At 42.9% G+C, this 22,283-nt stretch overlaps 1 protein-coding gene across 1 annotated transcript in view; it reads right to left on the reverse strand.

The window, feature by feature from the left end:
* LOC144891579 (uncharacterized) overlaps nucleotides 1-22,283 on the reverse strand; it is a 92,296-nt gene that overhangs the window by 69,385 nt on the left and 628 nt on the right. The window contains exons 2-8 of the mRNA XM_078775192.1: nucleotides 15,067-15,155; nucleotides 14,756-14,893; nucleotides 14,333-14,628; nucleotides 13,879-14,156; nucleotides 12,820-13,019; nucleotides 12,522-12,669; nucleotides 5,690-5,953 (exon numbers count right to left, since the gene is read on the reverse strand). Coding sequence (XP_078631318.1) covers nucleotides 5,690-5,953; nucleotides 12,522-12,669; nucleotides 12,820-13,019; nucleotides 13,879-14,156; nucleotides 14,333-14,628; nucleotides 14,756-14,893; nucleotides 15,067-15,075 — 1,333 coding nt within the window. The 5' untranslated portion in view covers nucleotides 15,076-15,155. The remainder of the gene's footprint in view (nucleotides 1-5,689; nucleotides 5,954-12,521; nucleotides 12,670-12,819; nucleotides 13,020-13,878; nucleotides 14,157-14,332; nucleotides 14,629-14,755; nucleotides 14,894-15,066; nucleotides 15,156-22,283) is intronic.

Consider the following 22,283-nt stretch of genomic DNA (forward strand, 5'->3'; position numbering starts at 1 on the left):
TACGCAATTTTTTTTGTCTGTCTGTCTGTCTGTCCGACCACCATTCATTCAGACGTTACTTGTCCAATCTCAACCAAACTTGACAGAAGAACGAGAAATAAGGGTGACACGACAGAAGTTGCAGCGAATTCATTTACCAACTCACCATAGGGGTTTTCTGCTTTGGACAAAATCCGTGGTAAGGTGAATATAGCTTATCATGGCATTATTCAAGGCCACTTCTTAAAACAAAATAACAAGAAAGAGCAATCAGAGATTGCAGATCCTCACCAGGACGTGTTTTGATAAGGCTTTTGTGTTAAAACAAATATGACGGCCGAACCATGTGACCGATGACGGTCATTTATTTTTCTCCACCAATTTACCCTGAGCTGACGCTCAATAATTTTCATCTTGATCGGATGAAGTTTTATACTTGTTGAATTATGAGGTCATAATGGAGGCATATATTACATCATCATTAACATATGTTATTACCCATGGAGATTTCTTTACAATGATCCATGTCTCAATTTTTTCGATGCGGCATTTTCGGAGATAGAAAGGTGGAAAGTTTTTTGGTTTTTCCAAGATGGTGCCTGTACCATGTGACCAACAACAACAACAACAACAACAACAACAACAACAACAACAACAACAACATGCATTTAAGGCCATTTTCCCTGCTAGAGTGGGGGTTAGCCTTGCGGTCCCCATGACAATTTTCTCCATCTTGCCCTATTTTCTGCATCTCTCCTTGTTAACCCCCTTGCCCGCATTTCTTCTTCCACTGTAGCCAAGTCTTTCTCGGTCTTCCCCGTCCTCTACTTCCCTCTACATTCATTTCCATCACTCTTCTCAACCAGTCACTTTCATCCTTCCTCAACACATGACCAAACCATCTCAACCTGTTCCTCTTCACAGCATCAATCACAGGCTCTATTCCAATCATTTTTTGCAATTCATCATTTATCTTCCTCTCTCTCAACGATACTCCGCACATCCATCGAACCATTCGCATTTCCACCCTTTCCAACCTTCGTTGCTGCTCTACGTTCATTACCCATGTCTCGCTCCCATAAATCATAACACTTCTCACACATGCAGCATACACCTTTCCCTTCAGCTTCAACAACACTCCCCTCCTCATCAGCACGCCACTCAGTTCCCGAAACTTCTTCCATGCACATCTCACTCCAGCAACCGTTTCCGAGTCTGATCCACCTTCTCCATTCAGCATGTCTCCGAGGTAGCAAAATGTTTTTACACCTTCCAGCTTCACGCCGTCTCCAAGATCCAACTCAACATTTCCTCCATCTGCAGCTCCCTCTGTGCACACCTTACATTTGAATGTAGCTGCCACACTGGTTAATGACCCTCTCAGACCACTACATTTTTGATGAACCCACTCAGCGCACATTGTACATTGAATGGAGTTCACTCCGACACCCTTCCTGCACACAGCACAGGGCCACTTCCCAGTTCTTTCCACCTCACCACATGCTTTACCACTTGCCATCACCTTCGTCTTTCCGATATTCACCTTCAGACCTTTTGTCTCCATACATTCCTTCCACTTGTTCATCTTTTCCTTCAGTCCATCCATACTTTCCGCAATCAACATCAGATCATCTGCATACAACAACTCCCATGGTAAACCCTACTTTAAGTTCTGAGCCAGCACCTCCATCACAGCTACAAATAGTAGTGGACTTAGTACCGACCCCTGATGCACTCTCACCATCACCTCAAACTCACCACTGTTCCCGTCCTTCGTCCTTGCAGCTGTGCGCGCTCCTTTGTACATTGCCATCACTACTCTGATCAACCATTCCTCCACTCCTAACTTCCTCAATGCCCATGTCAATACTTTGCGTGGAACCCTATCGAATGCTTTCTCCAGATCAACAAACCAATCTGCCAGCATCCTGGAAATCAGCAAACATTACCGCTTTACACAAAAAAGGTGCAAAAACAGATCCTTGCACCTACAGACCAATCAGCCTGCTCCCAATTATCAGCAAAGTCAGGGACTCCATCATTGCTTCGGATATCAAATCCTTCCTCTTCTCCAATGGCTTGATCTCCGATCATCAATTTGGATTCAGACCAGGTCATTCTACTCTGGACATGCTGCTTCTGCTGTCTCAACAATGGATGGAGATCCTCAATGCCAAACAGGAAATCAGAGCCGTCTCCCTTGACATATCACGTGCCTTCGATACGGTCAGGCAACCAGCTCTGCTCACCAAACTCTCCTCCTATGGTATCCATGGAAATCTCCATGCATGGCTTGCGGACTTCCTCTCTGGTCGTAAACAACGTGTGGCCCTGAATGGATTTCTCTCATCTCCCCTTCCTGTTCAGGCTGGAGTTCCCCAAGGCAGTGTTCTGGGCCCTGTGCTTTTTCTTGTCTTTATCAATGATCTCTCCGACTCTCTGGAAAATCCTCTCTATCTCTTTGCTGATGACTCCACTCTCTGCCGCTCCATTCCTCTTCCCTCAGATCGGCAGTCTGCAGCCTCCTCACTCTCTGAAGACCTGGACAAAATCACAGACTGGTCAAACAAGTGGAACATGTCTTTCAATCCTGACAAATCTCACACTCTTACTATGTCTCTCCGAAAAGATCGACTGGACAACCCTCCCATCTACTTTCTCAACAATCCTCTCCAAGAAGTTCTGTCGCTCAAGCTTTTGGGTCTCACTATCTGCCATGATCTTTCTTGGGAAAACCACATTTCCAAGCTCGCCTCCAAAGCCTGTCGCCGACTGGGCATCCTCCGTCGTGCGAAGTCCTTCCTCGGCACACCTGAGCTCCTCACCACATACAAGGCTTTCATCTGCAGCTCAATGGAATACTGTTCTCCCCTATGGGCCGGTGCTCCTGCCTCACACCTAGCTCGGCTTCACGCTGTTGAAACCAAAGCTTTCAGAATCATTGGAATCTCCCGTGATGAAGCTATCTCCGAGGGCCTTTCACTCACTCGCCGCAGACAGGTAGGTGCTCTTTCTGTCATCTACCGACTCCTCTCCGGCCTTGCTCCCCCAGCTCTGTCTGTGCTTTGTCCCCCAAATATTCCGACAGGTCGCACAAGATCTGCCAGCAACCCTCTGATGGTTAAACTGCCGAAATTTCGGCTCTCTGCTCACCTTCACTCTTTCATTCCCCTTTTCTCCCGCCTCTGGAACAAACTCCCACACTCCCTTCAATCCCACTCCTCCCTCCAGGTCTTTAAAACAGCTGTTCACCACCATCTCTTATCTTTCCCCATCCAAAACCTTGATCTTTTCTACCCCCACTAATTCACCCCAGATCCACCTTGTTTGAAATTCCAACTTCTTTCCTGGAAGTCCCGGCAGTGTCCATATGTTTTATACCTCTCCCACCCCCCCTTCCCATGCCTCCCCCCCCCCAAAGCCCTCTCCCTCCCACAGATCTCTCGATGTCCCTGCTCTCAGATGTTGTGATTGTGTTCCTCTCCCTTTCGCCCCATCTTGTCTACCGCTGCCCATGTTATATGTTTTATGTGTCGGTTTGTCTTTCTGTGTGATTAATGTTTGCTCTTTCATGAGCCTCGATCTTGTATTATTTAAAAAATAAAAATATTTAAAAAAACATTCCTCCACTCCTAACTTCCTCATTGCCCATGTCAATACTTTGTGTGGAACCCTATTATTGTTAATTGTTAATTATTATTATTTATTGTTAATTTATGTACTATTTTATTTATTTTAAATATATTTTTAAGGAAAAATTAAATTTTTTTGACGTCCGTAGGAGTGACGTAAAGTCGCACATAAGGACGTTCGCTGAACTGAAATTTACTCTCGAAGAGTGGCGTAAAATCGGATTTGACATTGGTCGAAATGGCGTAAAACGGGGTATGGCTGTATATATATACATATATGTGCTGGGCATCCTCCGTCGTGCGAAGTCCTTCCTCGGCACACCTGAGCTCACATGGAGCCAACATATATATACATCTATCTATCTATCTATCTATATATATATATCGATATATATATATATATGTATATATATATATATGTACTTTTTGTGGAAAACATTTTGTGAAACATACATACATACATACATACATACACAATCACTCGTGTTGTATTAAATAGTGCTATCTTGAATTACATGGTGCTGAGGTGTTTTGAATTACGTGATGGTGAGGTATTTTTTAAATTACGTGGACATATTGGATTTAACCGAAACCCTAAAAAAAAACATCTTCTCCCAAACCACCAAATCTATTCACTCGAAGATTGACGTATGTCATTGACTCGGCATGGCATTTAAAAGATGATCACAAAAACATCATTGGCCACATGGTGTGGCAGCCTAATTGGATTGAAGGAAAATATTAAATAATTATATATCTGAAACCGCTTAGCCTGTCGATGCAAAATTTTACAAATGTCAGCCAACACCATTGTTGCATTTAGCTTGAAAATGATGTCGTAGGTCACGTTGTTTGGCAGCCATCTTTGATAGAAAAACGAACCTTATCCGATCAAAACGAAACTTCACAAATGTGATCCCCTCCCCATACATATGTCGAGTGTACATTTTTATGGTCGTATGTCACGTGGTGTAGCAGCCATATTAGCTTGAAAGCCGATATTTAAAAAAATCCCTTCTCTGAAAACACTTCAACGATCGAGGTGAAACCTGTCATGACTGGTGAAAATGTGACACTTGAAAACAGCTGAAGGGATTTAAATCAAACTTGTTTATTTTTAGGACAGTGAATGAGGGCATCTACCCGTTGTGGGACTACGCGGAGGCATGTTGGCGACACAGTCACATTGCTCTAGTTTGGGGGATGTTTTGGGTCTAAATATTTTTTGTGCCCATGGGTCCCAAAAATGTAAATCTGTCTTTTTTTTTTTCTTTTTTTTTTGTATACTGAATCGAGGCTCGTGAAAGAGCTGACATTTACTTCACAAACAAATCAACCAGACAAACAAAATATATAAAAAGAGGGAGTGGAAGACAAGAGAAGGGGAAGCACACAAACACTTGAGAGCACACAACATTTAAGAGCAGGGAGATGTGTGGGAGGGAGAGGGCTTGGGGGGAGGACGCGTGGGAAGGGGGGGGGGTGGGGGGGGGTGGGAGAAGTATAAAACACAAGGACACCAAGGACTTCCAGGACAGAAGTTGGTATTTCAAAAAAGTGGAATTGGGGTGAAATTAGCGGGGACAGAAAAGATCAAGGTTTTGGATGGGGGAAGATAATCTCGAAATATGTGTGTATGTATGAACGTATACAACATGCAAACATAAATACAACCACACAAACAAAATAAATACGGTAACCATATTATTATACAAGAAGACTGTTGCCTCTGATGAAGTTTGAAGTGTCTTTCTTGATACAATTGTCATTGCATCACCTGGTGTTGGCCTAATGGTGAGGGTGGCGGGCTTGGGATCCTAACCTTATGAGTTCGAATCCCATTGAATTAACGCCAAGTGGGGTTGACTCAGCCTGTCATCCTTCCGAGGACGGCAAAATGAGTACCAGATAATTAGACAGAGAGTGGCATTACATCAGCGGCAGACGCACCCACAGAAAATGATGCAACCAGCAGCCGGGTGGCTGCACACGAACCACCCACATTGTCATTGTAATGTTGTTATCAAAGCATATCAATGGAAATAAGAATGTGCTTTTGGTTCAGGTATTTCCCTCACCTGTACTTGGAGGAAGTGTTGTTGGTGTGGATTCTGTGGATGTCGTTGTTGGCTGCGGGGATGTCGTTGTTGGCTGCGTGGATGTCGTTGTTGGCTGCGTGGATGTCGTTGTTGGCTCCGTGGATGTCGTTGTTGGCTCCGTGGATGTCGTTGTTGGCTCCGTGGATGTCGTTGTTGGCTCCATGGATGTCGTTGTTGGTTCAGTGGATGTCGTCGTTGGTTCGGTGGATGTCGATGGTGCAGTTTCAGTGGTTGTTGTTGCATCTGTGGGAAAAATTTTTGCATCATTGGTTTTTTATTTCACTTGTTTTCATTTGTGGTATACAGTCACGTGAAAAAGTCAGTACACCCCATGTAAAGTTTTGACTTTTTCAACATATTTCAACATACAGCTATTTGATCTTCATTTCAACAATATTGATAGATAAAGGTGATATAATATAACAAATATCATGAAACATTTACATTTTGCAGTCCATTGTATAATTTAAATAAACATAAATGCAAATTTCGCACGTGGAAAAAGTAAGCACACCCTTGGCTCTAATAGGTGGTATTGCCTCCTTTGACAGAAAGAACCTCAAGTAGGCGTTTCTTATAACTGTCTACCAGTCTCTGACATCGACTGGGAGAAATTTTTGCCCACTCCTCCATGCAGAATTCTTTCAGCTGTGCGATGTTTGAGGGGTTTCTTGCATGCACAGCTCGTTTCAAATCCCCCCACATCTCGATGGGATTTAGATCCGGGCTTTGACTTGGCCATTCCAGAACCCTCCATTTCTTTCTTTTCAGCCAATCCTCGTTGGATTTACTGGTATGTTTAGGGTCATTGTCATGTTGCAAGGTCCACCTTCGGTTGAGCTTCAACTTTCCGACAGATGGCCTCACATTATCCTCAAGCACCGTCTGGTGCAATGAATAATTCATAGTGGATTCTATGATAGTGAGCTGCCCAGGCCCTGATGCAGCAAAGCTGCCCCAAACCATAATATTTCCACCACCATGCTTTACAGTTGGTATCAGGTTCTTGTGGTCAAATCCTGTCTTTGGTTTTCGCCAAACATGTCTTCTGGTACTGTGGCCAAATAGCTCTACCTTTGACTCATCTGTCCAGAGCACATTGTTCCAGAAGGGCTGGTCTTTGCCCATGTGTTCATTGGCAAACTTTAGTCTTGCCCTGATTTTCTTTCTGGACAGCAGAGGTTTCCTCCTGGCACACCTCCCATGTAGATCAAATTTGTGCAGCCTCTTTCTAATGGTAGACTCGTGCACTTCGACATCAACAGTGGCAAAAGCTACCTGAAGGTCCCATGATGACATTCTGGGGTTCTTAGAACCTTCTTTCAGCATCTTGCAGTCTGCTCTCGGGCTGAACTTGCTGGGGTGGCCTGGCCTGAACAAGTTGGAAGTTGTTTGGAATCGTCTCCACTTGTAGATGATCTTCCGGACAGTCGAATGATTGATTTCAAATTGTTTGGAGATCTTTTCAAATCCCTTCCCAGACTCGTAGGCAACTATAACCTTCTTTCTGAAGGCCTAAGAGAGCTTTTTTGATCTCAGCATGGTGACGCCGCACACTTCGACAGCAAAGAGCAAACCAAACTAAATGTCTGAGGTTTAAATAAGACAGGTTCCTCCAAGATCCTCTCTAACGATGTTCTAATCATTTGCACCTGAGCTGGTGCACCTGAATCTAATTTTAGGTATTTGAAGTAGTGATAAATGTAGGGGTGTACTTACTTTTTCCACATGCGAAATTTGCATTTGTTTATTTAAATTATATAATGGACTACAAAATGTAAATGTTTCATGATATTTGTTACATTATATCACCTTTATCCATCAAAATTGTTGAAATGAAGATCAAATAGCTGTATGTTGAAATATGTTTTAAAAAGTCCAAACTTTAATGGGGTGTACTTACTTTTTCACGTGACTGTATGTGTGGTTGCTTCAGGAAATGTTGTTGGTTCTGATGCGGTATTTGATGTGTGTTGGTGGAAAAGTTACTGATTCTCGTCTGATCCTTTCAGTGACATGATCTACCATATTGTAATGTTCTGCAAGATTTGATGCTTTCAATGACCTGATCGAACATATTTTAATGTCATGCATTATCTTAACCTTTCATTGACTGGATCTAACATATTTTACTCCCATGCATGATCTGATCTATTCAATGACCTGATCAAACGAGATGGTATTCATAAAATACTTACACTGTGCAGTCAAGTTGGTGCAAGCCAAATCTTCTGTTTTTGAAGGGTTTTTTTCTTTGATACAATGTGGCAATATGGCTACGTGAGCGATGACATAATTTTATCTGTCATAATTTATCATAAATTTTCTCATATAATTGTTGCGCAGAGCATGCTCAAGAAATTTCAAACGGATCAGATAATTAAGGAAACTATGACGTCATTGTTAACAACACATTCCCCATGCAGAGTTCTTTACAATGCGCTACGTTTCAATGTTTTTTCATGGTGCAGTTTTGGAGATAGAGGTGCAACGTTTTTCGGTTTTTCCAAGATGGCGCCTGTACCACGTGACCTGTGACATCATAATTATCATTAAAATATTCTGCAGGAAGAGGTGCTCCTTTGGTGAAAATGTTGTATCCATCAGACCAACAGTTGCAGAGAAACAAAACCAAAAGTCTAACAGCGGCGTAGCGAGACTTGTTGGTTCACGAGTTATCAAACAGAGTGACCACAATATTCGTCATGTGTGTGCCTCTGCCTGTGTGTGTGGCTGTCTGTCCGCAGCATAACTACCCAATGATATCATCCGATCTTGATGAAACTTGGATGGGAGGTTGATATCATGATCTAGTTGTGTCCTGCGTAGAGTGGGCGTATTGCGCCCATTGTGGGCGGAGCCACGCCCGAAAAAGACGTCTTTTTAGGGGGTAATCGATTTCAAGCTACATCTTCTCCGAGGGGTTTGGTGGAATCTAACAGGGGTTTCAATATTTGGTTCTGCCAATGTCATGTGTCTAGCCCCACAGAGCTCGATTTTTCATTTTCGCCCCAAGGTCAAGGTCACAAGGTCATGAAATTTAGAAAAGTCGATTTTTGATGGTTTTATTACATTGTTCGCTTCCTGATGGGGTGAAATGTCGTACATGTTTTTATATTATCACATACATCATGAAATACAAGTTTTCCAACAAATTTCAGAATCTTTGACATTTGACCTTTGAAGGTCACAAAGGTCAAATTTTCAAAGTTGTCAGAATCAAACCGAATTTTCGGTATTGTGTAGCTAACTAACCTAAGAACTGATTATACATTATATTCTATCTCATTTCAAGGTCAGTAACCTTCGTTTTGACATTTCAAGGTCACAAAGGTCAAATTTTCAGTTGTCGGAATCGAACCGAATTTTCGGTATTGTGTGGCTAACTAGTCTCATAACAGATAATACATTCCTATTTATATATTTTCAATGTCGGTTGTGACTTTTAAAGGTCACAAAGGACGGCCATTTCAAAGTAGTCTGTCCTTTGTCATTGAATACCGCTCGCTCGTGAACCATCATCGTCTCCTGACTTGTAAAATATTAAATCCACAAACGCACATGAATGTGATATTGCAGAGAAAGTTCGGAAGATTCCCTGTTATTGTCAGTTCACTTGTGATAATTACAGCTGAAGGGGAAAGCAGGTGTTATTGTAGAAGGTGAAATGTAAAATCTAAAAATGCATTTTTATGCCTGTGTACCTGAAAGCCGGAGGTATTATATTTTTGAGTTGTCCATCAGGCTGTCCGTCTGTAAATTAGCCGTGAAATGAAAAATAAAATCAGTCTGGAATAAACGGAGAAAACGAGATGGGAGGTGGAAGTACAGAAACATTTCATGATCTGTAAAGGTTTGAGATAATAAAGCCTGCATCAGACCGCAATGTCAGAGTGGGGATTGTTGAGAGTTTTGTGGAAAAGATTCATGTATGGAGGTGAAAAGTGGGCAATTGGATCAAAAATGGAAAAAAATAAATGAAAGAATAGAGATGAGAAGGATGAGATTGATAAATAGATTGTCTCTGAGAGAAAGAAAACCAAGCTTAGAAATGAGAAAGAAAATAAAAATCAATACTGGTGAAGAACTTGGGAAGGATAGACACAGTTGGTCTGGTCATGTGCAACGACGGTGAGAAGATGAGGTTGTCAAGAAAGGAATAACGCTCGTGGTAAAAGGAAAAAGCTAACAAATCGTTGTAAAAACACATGGAATGTAAATATTGAGAAATATGAATGAAGAATGTTTGGGTTTGCATGAAACTGACACTTTGGATAGAGCCCCATGGAGGAATTCCAGCATTTAAATAACCACCTGAAAAATGAGTGAAACAGTCGTGAAATAATTCAATTGCTTTTGCACTCACTGAGGACCTTGTGCAGATACGACATGCACAGATGTGAAATCAGAAAATAATATTGTTATGTCAGAGGGGTAAAGGAATATATAGAGCCAGGTAGATCTGAATAGGTATCATGCTTCGTCTGTCGGGATAGCGAATCTACATGTAATAAGTTCTGTGTGTTAGGCGGTTTGGCGGGGTAAGTGTATACCTGTGAACATACAAGGATGTTCGTGTGTGAAATAGTTGTTGGGATTAATATAAGACCCCTGTGTGTTAGACCTGGTGATCAAACCTGTGTCCCTTAGGGCAACGCATTCTCATATAAACACTTAGATCGGTCCTTAGTGCACACATTAATTAGTTCCCTTCCCTTACAACAATGACCATGGAAGAAAACAGGCAGGAGGCCAGATCGGGGCACCGCCGCATGGGTCGCAGCCGGCCAAACCACCAGCTGGTCCAGCACGAGCCTCGTGGCAGGCTATAGCCACGCCCAGGGAACGGGTGATTGGTTGGCGCGGAAGGCGCGAACCTTGAGCCAATCAGCACGGAGGGCGCCAATCCGGTCCTTAGAAGGAGGTTGTTCATTGGAGGGAGCAGGGCCGGTTGCGGCAGAAGGTTCGAGAGACCACAAAGAATCGAGGCTCTGATTGGTAACGTGCCAGAACTGACGTCACAGGGCGAGTGACAAAACGTCTCGTTCGCGGGCATTCTTCTCTTTGCTCTGGGTATTCAGTCTTCGTTCTGGTCAGTCGTGCTGGTCCGTTCGTTCTTCATTCTTGGCTCTTCGTATTGAGAGGACCTGGTGGTCATTGGCGTCGTCCCTGAATCTTTAGGTGCTCGGAGCTTGGAGCGGTGCTCGGTCCTTCGCCGTGCTTGTGGTGCGGGAACGAGGATCGGTGCTGTGAACGGGCGGTACTTCGTGGGCGGTCGACGAAGAGCCTGGAGTGGGGCGTGCCGCTCGGGGCCTGGCGGGGTGCGTGAGCGAAGCGGACGGAGGGTTTCTTCGCGTCGGAGCTCGAAGCCACGTTGGACAGCGGACACGACTACTGACAGATAAGGCCGCACCCCACAGAACATTACATGACGGGACAGTTATTTTATGTTATTAATTTTCCTTTGTCTCGTATTCTGAAGTGAGTTGTGGGGACGTCCCAACCTAGGATTTATTTATCATCGCATTTCCCTGTCCCATTCTATATTTTGAATAAACCCTTGTGTTATTTTCCATTTCTTTTTTAAACCAGGATTCCCGTTTGAGTTCATTTCCTCCAGGTACGCACTAACGCTTCTTCCCCTTCATTCCTCCTCCCCGTGCTTGCAGTCAAATCCGTATTTGGTCGTCCCCTCAAGTAAGCCCGTTTGGTCATCCGCGAGCCTTGGTATTAACCGAAGGGATCGCGCGACAATATACTTTCATGTGAATTGCAAAGGCAAGAAAGAATGGAGTAAAGAAAATGGCAGAATATAAGGCACACACACACCCATGTGAACAACAAAGAGACCAGCAATGTTGCACCTCTTTACTTTTCATTTCACTCTCACTTTTGTGATGTGATATTACACCTTGCCTCTTTCCTTGTGTGAAGTAAAGTTAAGTCGTGCAAGGGTATTTTATGGAGTGCTTTACAGATGATCTGCCTTCCCTCTTTACCTCCATAATTGGGACAAGGAAGACTATTGGACATGGTAAATATATAATTGCTGGAAAATTTTACCACAACTTCAACAGAAGTACCACACTTACCTAAGGTGCTGAAATCTTTTTCCCAAGAAAGTGAAGAAATGTCAGGAATCGTCATCGGAGCATTTTGTTGTCCAAATAAACAAATATATTTAAGTCGTTAAAAGGACGATGTGAACTCGGATTTTGGATCATATATGGTCATGGCAAAAGCACAAAGTCTCCCGAGAATTGTGGTGGAAACACCAACAACAGAAATATCTTCCAACAATCAGAACAGACCTAAGCAACACAATGATAAGCAAAAACAGCAAGAAGCTGCGTTCGTTCCTTTCAACCACAATGATGATAATGGCCCCATAAAGGAAAAAACATGTCAAAGAGCAACGTTTGACTTGATTAATGATTTCTCCTTCATCAATAAGAGTGAAATATTATATTCAATGAAGAAAGTTTTGATTCATTCATTCAAAGAAAGCAAAATCAACAAAGAAAGAAGCGACATCAACAAAGAAAGAAGTGAAATCAACAACAAATAAATAAAGCGAAATCAATGCATTTTTAAGTTGTATCAAAAATAATGGATTTCATTCCATGAAAAATATTTTGCATTTTGAACAATTGTAATAATCATTGAGTTTTACTTTCACATATATTATACAAACAAAGTACTTTAGTTACAAGAATATGAATTCGTTTCTGTTGAGGAAGAGGATGGCAGAAGAGTGGTAATAAATGTTGCCGCACAAAGCAGGTGCCACATCCCTTTGATCAAATCTTACCGATTGGATAACAGCCCAAGGTTCCATGTTCATCGCCTTTGCATTCGTTGGTGTTCAAGTCACAGGGGAGAAAAACACAGGTGACATTTCCACCGGTTTGGCAGACGCACTGTTGGCTGCAATCCTCAGTGATGTAGGACTCATTGAACTGAAGAGAAATCCTCAATGTCATTATTGCCGATTCAATTGTGTGACAATCAAAAGCTCTCAAACAAAAGCTTAACAAAGGAAGAACATTCACAATTCATTCCTGTGTGACTTAAGTCGAGGGTTTTTATTCAGATGTCTCTATACTCACGTTGTAATAATTGTTATCCTGAATACAACCGCATTCCACTTCCTTGATGCAATGATCCACATCCCACAAAAGGCCAGGGTTACATACACAGCCCTCAACGCAAGTGCTCTGTTTTAACTCTTTCGTTTCAAAATTGGAGCAAGTTGCAACAGTTTCAGGAACGCACGTTGAGTAGGAGCTATTTGATGGGCATTGTAGTGCTGAGAGATAAGAAAAGGCAAACCTGGTCATAAAGATGTCTGTAGTTACAATAATGATAATGCATCAATTACACACCCATGCTTGTTATATTTGCTGCTGTCATTTATGAAAACTAGGGCATGCCCGTACTATATATATATCTAAAATTATATCCCCCCCCCCCCTCTATTTACATGAAATGGTTTGGTCCATTCGCAAAGCCAAAGCAAACGGCTTGCGAGTACGGTGACAATCCCCCCCCTCTATTTACATGAAATGGTTTGGTCCAAAGCGAACGGCTTGCGAGTACGGTGACAATCCCCCCCCCCTCTATTTACATGAAATGGTTTGGTCCAAAGCGAACGGCTTGCGAGTACGGTGACAATCCCCCCCCCCCCCCCCTCTATTTACATGAAATGGTTTGGTCCAAAGCGAACGGCTTGCGGAGTTTGGTAAAGAAATCGCCGTAGCATGCACAAACGCGCAGGAAAGCGAAAGAATCGCAAATTAGTTTTAATTAGTTTTAAAACATAGTTTAACGCCAACATAGCGCCAACATAGTTTGCCAACGGGAAATAAATGAATACGCTCTCAAATGTGCCGTCCGAGGCAGAGTCTGTTCGGCACACGTGATAGCTCGCTGCTCTCTGATTGGTTGAATCGTTTTTTGGACATAGCTCGGTAACTACTTCTCCGATTAATATGAAACCTTGAAAAGGCACATCCTCGGGTCCCCAGCAATATACCTGGCAAGTTTCAAGTATATCGGACCCGTGGTTGTCGAGAAACAGCGGTCGCATACACACACACAGACACACAGAGATTACTGGAATTATAGATAGATAAATTGACAATCATATCAAGTTAATGCCTTCTTACGGCAAAGTTCTGGTTTTCTCCATGGTGGCATTTTCACTCCATCAGCCGAACACGTGGTAAAGTAAGATTCCAAAGAATCGCACAGGGCTTCCTTCTCCATGTCACGGACAACATATTCAAATACGCAGTCTTCCAATAAATCTTGTGGGCTGAGTTTGCCATGGCAAGCAGCAAAAGGTCCATCCTTAAGGACCAGCATCCCACAAGAGTCGTTCTTTCTCGCTTTCTCCTTCAACGTTTCATTCAGGTACACGGTTGTGCCATTATCATCAACATCTCTGTGGGTTCAATCGATAATCAAAATTAGCAATGCATTGGGGACGTGTTCATTTGAGGTGTTCATGATATTCATCAATTAATTCTGAATCAAAAAGTGCCACACACACGAAATGTCAAATTAGATGTAGAAATTATATATTTGTTGAAAGTAAAAAGAAAATGAAGAGCAACATACCTGTTGTTTTCATCACCAATCTTCCAGCTGTTACCGAAATGTGCCGCATTATCCGTCAATGTGCCGTTCTTCATGACGAAGTCGTTACCGTTCTGGGTGTCCATGTTTCCACAGAGACCGCAGACCTTCTCAGAGAAGGTGTTTGGTAGACGGACGCGCACAAAATGATGACCGTCGTACCCCACCTCAAGGCCAAAGTCTGTACTCAGATGACGGAAGCGAGCCCAATGGCGCACAAGGAATGAGTCTGATCCATTTGAAAATTTGTATGGCATGTTTTTAAGAACACCATCCAGCTGTGGGAAATTAAATTTAGTTCTTTATCGACAAATAAAGAGAACAAACATTGCCATGATGGACGACGAAAAGGAAAAATGCAACAAATATCCAACCGATGATGTTAATGTAATAGTTAACGCGTACCTTGAACCGCTTGCTTCCGAAAAACTGTATTTCCTTTCCATAGACTTCAATGACCACTTCCCGGGTGTAGGAAACCCTGGTGTTCCCCTTGCGATGCTCATTTTTTACCAACACCCGCCAATTCGTTTCATTGCAAGGCTGTGCAAAGATATTTTTTAAATTCTCAGACTGTGATGTGTTTTTCACCAATTATTCACCAACATCACATCACAATGTTAAATTTAATATTACTCTTTTTCACGAAAGTTTTGTCACTTTATATTATAAATATCTGCAATCTTCTTCAATGAAACAAGTTTATTTCACCTCACCTGCACCATCACATATGTCGAAGTTCCTTGGAAATTAAATTTCTTTCCATCAAAGGTGGTGTAGTGAGGATCTCCCCATCCCGTGCATTCTACGTTCAAAAGGCAATCAATAATTGGAAATTATTTTTGTAGAAATTCATTTTCAGTATTTGCATTATCTTGGAACAAAATCCTCCAAATCCAAAATCCTCCAAATCCAATCCAATCCAATCCATCCAATCTCCTCCAAATCCTCGAAGACATGCTGAATGGAGAAGGTGGATCAGACTCGGCAACGGCGGCTAGAGTGAGATGTGCATGCAAGAAGTTTCGGGAACTGAGTGGCATGCTGATGAGATGGGGAGTGTCGTTGAAGCTGAAGGGAAAGGTGTATGCTGCATGTGTGAGAAGTGTTATGATTTATGGGAGCGAGACATGGGTAATGAACGTAGAGTAGCAACGAAGGTTGGAAAGGGTGGAAATGCGAATGGTTCGATGGATGTGCGGAGTATCGTTGAGAGAGAGGAAGACAAATGATGAATTGCGAAAAATGATGGGAATAGAGCCTGTGATTGATGCTGTGAAGAGGAACAGGTTGAGATGGTTTGGTCATGTGTTGAGGAAGGATGAAAGTGACTGGTTGAGAAGAGTGATGGAAATGAATGTAGAAGGAAGTAGAGGACGGGGAAGACCGAGAAAGACTTGGCTAAAGATGGTGGAAGAAGAAATGCGGGCAAGGGGGTTAACAAGGAGAGATGCAGAAAATAGGGCAAGATGGAGAAGATTGTCATGGGGACCGCAAGGCTAACCCCCGCTCTAGCAGGGAAAATGGCCTTAAAATGCATGTTGTTGTTGTGTTGTTGTAACAAACCTATTTCTCAATCTTTGCAGTGCAAATCAAGCTCTGTGATGCAAAAACCATCATAGTTTCATTTTGTAAGAGATGTTCAACATGGTAAGAACAGCATGAACAAACTGTGATTAACTGTTCAAAGAAAAACAGGTTAAATCTTTCACCTCCTTTTAAAGATCTTTGGTTTGAAATTGAATCACACAAAAATACGCAATTTTTTTTGTCTGTCTGTCTGTCTGTCCGACCACCATTCATTCAGACGTTACTTGTCCAATCTCAACCAAACTTGACAGAAGAACGAGAAATAAGGGTGACACGACAGAAGTTGCAGCGAATTCATTTACCAACTCACCATAGGGGTTTTCTGCCTTGGACAAAATCCGTGGTAAGGTGAATATAGCTTATCATGGCATTATTGAAGGCCACTTCTTAAAACAAAATAACAAGAAAGATCAATCAGAGATTGCAGATCCTCACCAGGACGTGTTTTGATAAGGCTTTTGTGTTAAAACAAATATGACGGCCGAACCATGTGACCGATGACGGTCATTTATTTTTCTCGACCAATATACCCTGAGATATAATATATAAATAAATAACCACCTTTAGAGGCCATTTTTTCCCCGCAAAGCGGGGGTTGGCCTTTTTCGGGCACCGTGGTTGTTCTTGTTTTTCGGTCCCCTTTTTGAAGCAATGTATTACCTGAGATGACGCTCAATAATTTTCATCTTGATCGGATGAAGTTTTGTACTTGTTGAATTATGATGTCATAATGGAGGCATATATTACATCATCATTAACATATGTTATTACCCATGGAGATTTCTTTACAATGATCCATGTCTCAATTTCTTCGATGCGGCATTTTCGGAGATAGAAAGGTGCAAAGCTTTTCGGTTTTTCCAAGATGGTGCCTGTACCATGTGACGACCAACAACAACAACAACAACAACAACAACAACATGCATTTTAAGGCCATTTACCTTGCTATAGCGGGGGTTAGCCTTGCGGTCCCCATGACAATTTTCTCCATCTTTTCATATTTTCTGCATCTCTCCTTGTTAACCCCCTTGCCCACATTTCTTCTTCCACCATCTTTAGCCAAGTCTTTCTCAGTCTTCCCAGTCCTCTACTTCCTTCTACATTCATTTCCATCACTCTTCTCAACCAGTCACTTTCATCCTTCCTCAACACATGACCAAACCATCTCAACCTGTTCCTCTTCACAGCATCAATCACAGGCTCTATTCCCATCATTTTTTGCAATTCATCATTTGTCTTCCTCTCTCTCAACGATACTCCGCACATCCATCGAACCATTCGCATTTCCACCCTTTCCAACCTTCGTTGCTGCTCTACGTTCATTACCCATGTCTCGCTCCCATAAATCATAACACTTCTCACACATGCAGCATACACCTTTCCCTTCAGCTTCAACGACACTCCCCTCCTCATCAGCACACCACTCAGTTCCCGAAACTTCTTCCATGCACATCTCACTCCAGCAACCGTTTCCGAGTCTGATCCACATTCTCCATTCAGCATGTCTCCGAGGTAGCAAAATGTTTTCACACCTTCCAGCTTCACGCCGTCTCCAAGATCCAACTCAACATTTCCTCCATCTGCAGCTCCCTCTGTGCACACCTTACATTTGAATGTAGCTGCCACACTGGTTAATGACCCTCTCAGACCACTACATTTTTGATGAACCCACTCAGCGCACATTGTACATTGAATGGAGTTCACTCCGACACCCTTCCTGCACACAGCACAGGGCCACTTCACAGTTCTTTCACCTCACCACATGCTTTACCGCTTGCCATCACCTTCGTCTTTCCGATATTCACCTTCAGACCTTTTGTCTCCATACATTCCTTCCACTTGTTCATCTTTTCCTTCAGTCCATCCATACTTTCCGCAATCAACATCAGATCATCTGCATACAACAACTCCCATGGTAAACCCTACTTTACGTTCTGAGCCAGCACCTCCATCACAGCTACAAATAGTAGTGGACTTAGTACCGACCCCTGATGCACTCTCACCATCACCTCAAACTCACCACTGTTCCCGTCCTTCATCCTTACAGCTGTGCGCGCTTTTTTGTACATTGCCATCACTACTCTGATCAATCACTACTTGTGACAAAGCCAAATGCCTCAACTCTGTGTTTGCCTCAAAATCTTGTGTCCAAAACCCATCCCTCTCTGTTCCCACCTTACCCAGTCAAACCCAACTGCTCCTGGACTCTGTGTCCTTCTCTCCTGACAAGGTGGAGGAGTTTTTGTCAAACCTCGACTCTGATTCTGCAACTGGACCAGATGGCATCAGCCCACGGGTCCTAAAATCCTGCTCTTCCGCTCTATCTCACCCTCTCTCTGTTCTTTTCACCCTCTCTTTTGCTCAAGGTCATCTGCCAGCATCCTGGAAATCAGCAAACATTACCGCTTTACATAAAAAGGTGCAAAAACAGATCCTTGCAACTACAGACCAATCAGCCTGCTCCCAATTATCAGCAAGGTCATGGATCTTTCCCTCGTGGTCCCCCTGTGCTGTCTTTCCCTCGCGGTTGTCAGCTCTTTCACGAGCCTCGATTCAGTATACAAAAAAAAAAAAAAAAAAAAAAAAAAAATCCATCATTGCTTCGGATATCAAATCCTTCCTCTTCTCCAATGGCTTGATCTCCGACCATCAATTTGGATTCAGACCACGTCATTCTACTCTGGACATGCTGCTTCTGCTGTCTCAACAATCGATGGAGGTCCTCAATGCCAAACAGTAAATCAGAGCCGTCTCCCTTGACATATCACGTGCCTTCGATACGGTCAGGCAACCAGCTCTGATCACCAAACTCTCCTCCTATGGTATCCATGGAAATCTCCATGCATGGCTTGCGGACTTCCTCTCTGGTCGTAGACAACGTGTGGCCCTGAATGGATTTCTCTCATCTCCCCTTCCTGTTCAGGCTGGAGTTCCCCAAGGCAGTGTTCTGGGCCCTGTGCTTTTTCTGGTCTTTATCAATGATCAATGATTTATCAAATTTATCAATGATTATCAATGATCTTTATCAATGAATGGAGAAGGTGGATCAGACTCGGCAACAGTTGCTCGAGTGAGATGTGCATGGAAGAAGTTTCGGGAACTGAGTGGCGTGCTGATGATGAGGGGAGTGTCGTTGAAGCTGAAGGGAAAGGTGTATGCTGCATGTGTGAGAAGTGTTATGATTTATGGGAGCGAGACATGGGTAATGAACGTAGAGCAGCAACGAAGGTTGGAAAGGGTGGAAATGCGAATGGTTCGACGGATGTGCGGAGTATCGTTGAGAGAGAGGAAGACAAATGATGAATTGCAAAAGATGATGGGAATAGAGCCTGTGATTGATGCTGTGAAGAGGAACAGGTTGAGATGGTTTGGTCATGTGTTGAGGAAGGATGAAAGTGACTGGTTGAGAAGAGTGATGGAAATTAATGTGGAAGGAAGCAGAGGACGGGGAAGACCGAGAAAGACTTGGCTAAAGATGGTGGAAGAAGAAATGCGGGCAAGGGGGTTAACAAGGAGAGATGCAGAAAATAGGGCAAAATGGAGAAGATCGTCATGGGGACCGCAAGGCTAACCCCCGCTCTCGCAGGGAAAATGGCCTTTAAAATGCATGTTGTTGTTGTTGTTTGTATCAATGATCTCTCCGACTTTCTGGAAAACCCTCTCTATCTCTTTGCTGATGACTCCACTCTCTGCCGCTCCATTCCTCTTCCCTCAGATCGGCAGTCTGCAGCCTCCTCACTCTCTGAAGACGTGGACAAAATCACAGACTGGTCAAACAAGTGGAACATGTCTTTCAATCCTGACAAATCTCACACTCTTACTATGTCTCTCCGAAAAGATCGACTGGACAACCCTCCCATCTACTTTCTCAACAATCCTCTCCAAGAAGTTCTGTAGCTCAAGCTTTTGGGTCTCACTATCTGCCATGATCTTTCTTGGGAAAACCAAATTTCCAAGCTGGCCTCCAAAGCCTGTCGCCGACTGGGCATCCTCCGTCGTGCGAAGTCCTTCCTCGGCACACCTGAGCTCCTCACCACATACAAGGCTTTCATCCACAGCTCAATAGAATACTGTTCTCCCCTATGGGCCGGTGCTCCTGCCTCACACCTAGCTCGGCTTCACGCTGTTGAAACCAAAGCTTTCAGAATCATTGGAATCTCCCGTGATGAAGCTATCTCCGAGGGCCTTTCACTCACTCACCGCAGACAAGTAGGTGGTCTTTCTGTCATCTACCGACTCCTCTCCGGCCTTGCTCCCCCAGCTCTCTCTGTGCTTTGTCCCCCAAATATTCCGACAGGTCGCAAAAGATCTGCCAGCAACCATATGATGGTTAAACTGCCGAAATTTCGGCTCTCTGCTCATCTTCACTCTTTCATTCCCCTTTTCTCCCGCCTCTGGAACAAACTCCCACACTCCCTTCAATCCCACTCCTCCCTCCAGGTCTTTAAAACAGCTGTTCACCACCATCTCTTATATTTCCCCATCCAAAACCTTGATCTTTTCTACCCCCACTAATTCACCCCAGATCCACCTTGTTTGAAATTCCAACTTCTTTCCTGGAAATCCCGGCAGTGTCCATATGTTTTATACCTCTCCCACCCCCCCTTCCCATGCCTCCCCCCTCCCAAAGCCCTCTCCCTCCCACAGATCTCTCGATGTCCCTGCTCTCAGATGTTGTGTTTGTGTTCCTCCCCCTCTCGCCCCATCTTGTCTACCACTCCCCATGTTGCATGTTTTATGTGTCGGTTTGTCTTTCTGTGTGATTAATGTTTGCTCTTTCATGAGCCTCGATCTTGGATAAAAAAAATAAAAAAATAAAAAACATTCCTCCACTCCTAACTTCCTCATTGCCCATGTCAATACTTTGCGTGGAACCCTATTATTGTTAATTATTATTATTTATTGTTAATTTATGTACTATTTTATTTATTTTAAATATATTTTTAAGGAAAAATGTAATTTTTTTGACGTCCGTAGGAGTGACGTAAAGTCGCACATAAGGACGTTCACTGAACTGAAATTTACTCTCGAAGAGTGGCGTAAAATCGGACTTGACGTAGGTCGAAATGGCGTAAAACGGGGTATGACTGTATATATATACATATATATACATCTATCTATCTATCTATCTATATATATATATCGATATATATATATATATATGTATATATATATATACTTTTTGTTGAAAACTTTTTGTGAAACATACATACATACATACACAATCACTCGTGTTGTATTAAATGGTGCTATCTTGAATTACATGGTGCTGAGGTGTTTTGAATTACATGATGGTGAGGTATTTTTTAAATTCCGTGGACATATTGGATTTAACCGAAAACCTCAAAAAAAACATCTTCTCCCAAACCACCAAATCTATTCACTCAAAGATTGACGTATGTCATTGACTCGGCATGGCATTTAAAAGATGATCACAAAAACATCATTGGTCACATGGTGTGGCAGCCTAATTGGATTGAAGGAAAATATTAAATAATTATATATCTGAAACCGCTTACCCTGTCGATGCAAAATTTTACAAATGTCAGCCAACACCATTGTTGCATTTAGCTTGAAAATGATGTCGTAGGTCACGTTGTTTGGCAGCCATCTTTGTTAGAAAAACGAACCTTATCCGAACAAAACGAAACTTCACAAATGTGATCCCCTACCCATACATATGTAGAGTGTACATTTTTATGGTCGTATGTCACGTGGTGTAGCAGCCATATTAGCTTGAAAGCCGATTTAAAAAAAAATCCCTTCCCTGAAAACACTTCAACGATCGATGTGAAACCTGTCATGACTGGTGAAAATGTGACACTTGAAAACAGCTGAAGGGATTTAAATCAAACTTGTTTATTTTTAGGACAGTGAATGAGGGCATCTACCCGTTGTGGGACTACGCGGAGGCATGTTGGCGACACAGTCACATTGCTCTAGTTTGGGGGATGTTTTGGGTCTAAATATTTTTTGTGCCCATGGGTCCCAAAAATGTTAATCTGTATTTTTTTTCTTCTTTTTTTTTGTATACTGAATCGAGGCTCGTTAAAGAGCTGACATTTACTTCACAAACAAATCAACTAGACAAACAAAATATATAAAAAGAGGGAGCGGAAGACAAGAGAAGGGGAAGCACACAAACACTTGAGAGCACACAACATTTAAGAGCAGGGAGACGTGTGGGAGGGAGAGGGCTTGGGGGGAGGACGCGTGGGAAGGGGGGGGGGGGGGGGGAGAAGTATAAAACACAAGGACACCAAGGACTTCCAGGACAGAAGTTGGTATTTCAAAAAAGTGGAATTGGGGTGAAATTAGCGGGGATAGAAAAGATCAAGGTTTT

This window comes from Myxine glutinosa, chromosome 4 (genome assembly GCF_964187855.1).
Source record: "Myxine glutinosa chromosome 4, kmMyxGlut1.1, whole genome shotgun sequence".
In the NCBI taxonomy this organism is placed as follows: domain Eukaryota; kingdom Metazoa; phylum Chordata; class Myxini; order Myxiniformes; family Myxinidae; genus Myxine; species Myxine glutinosa.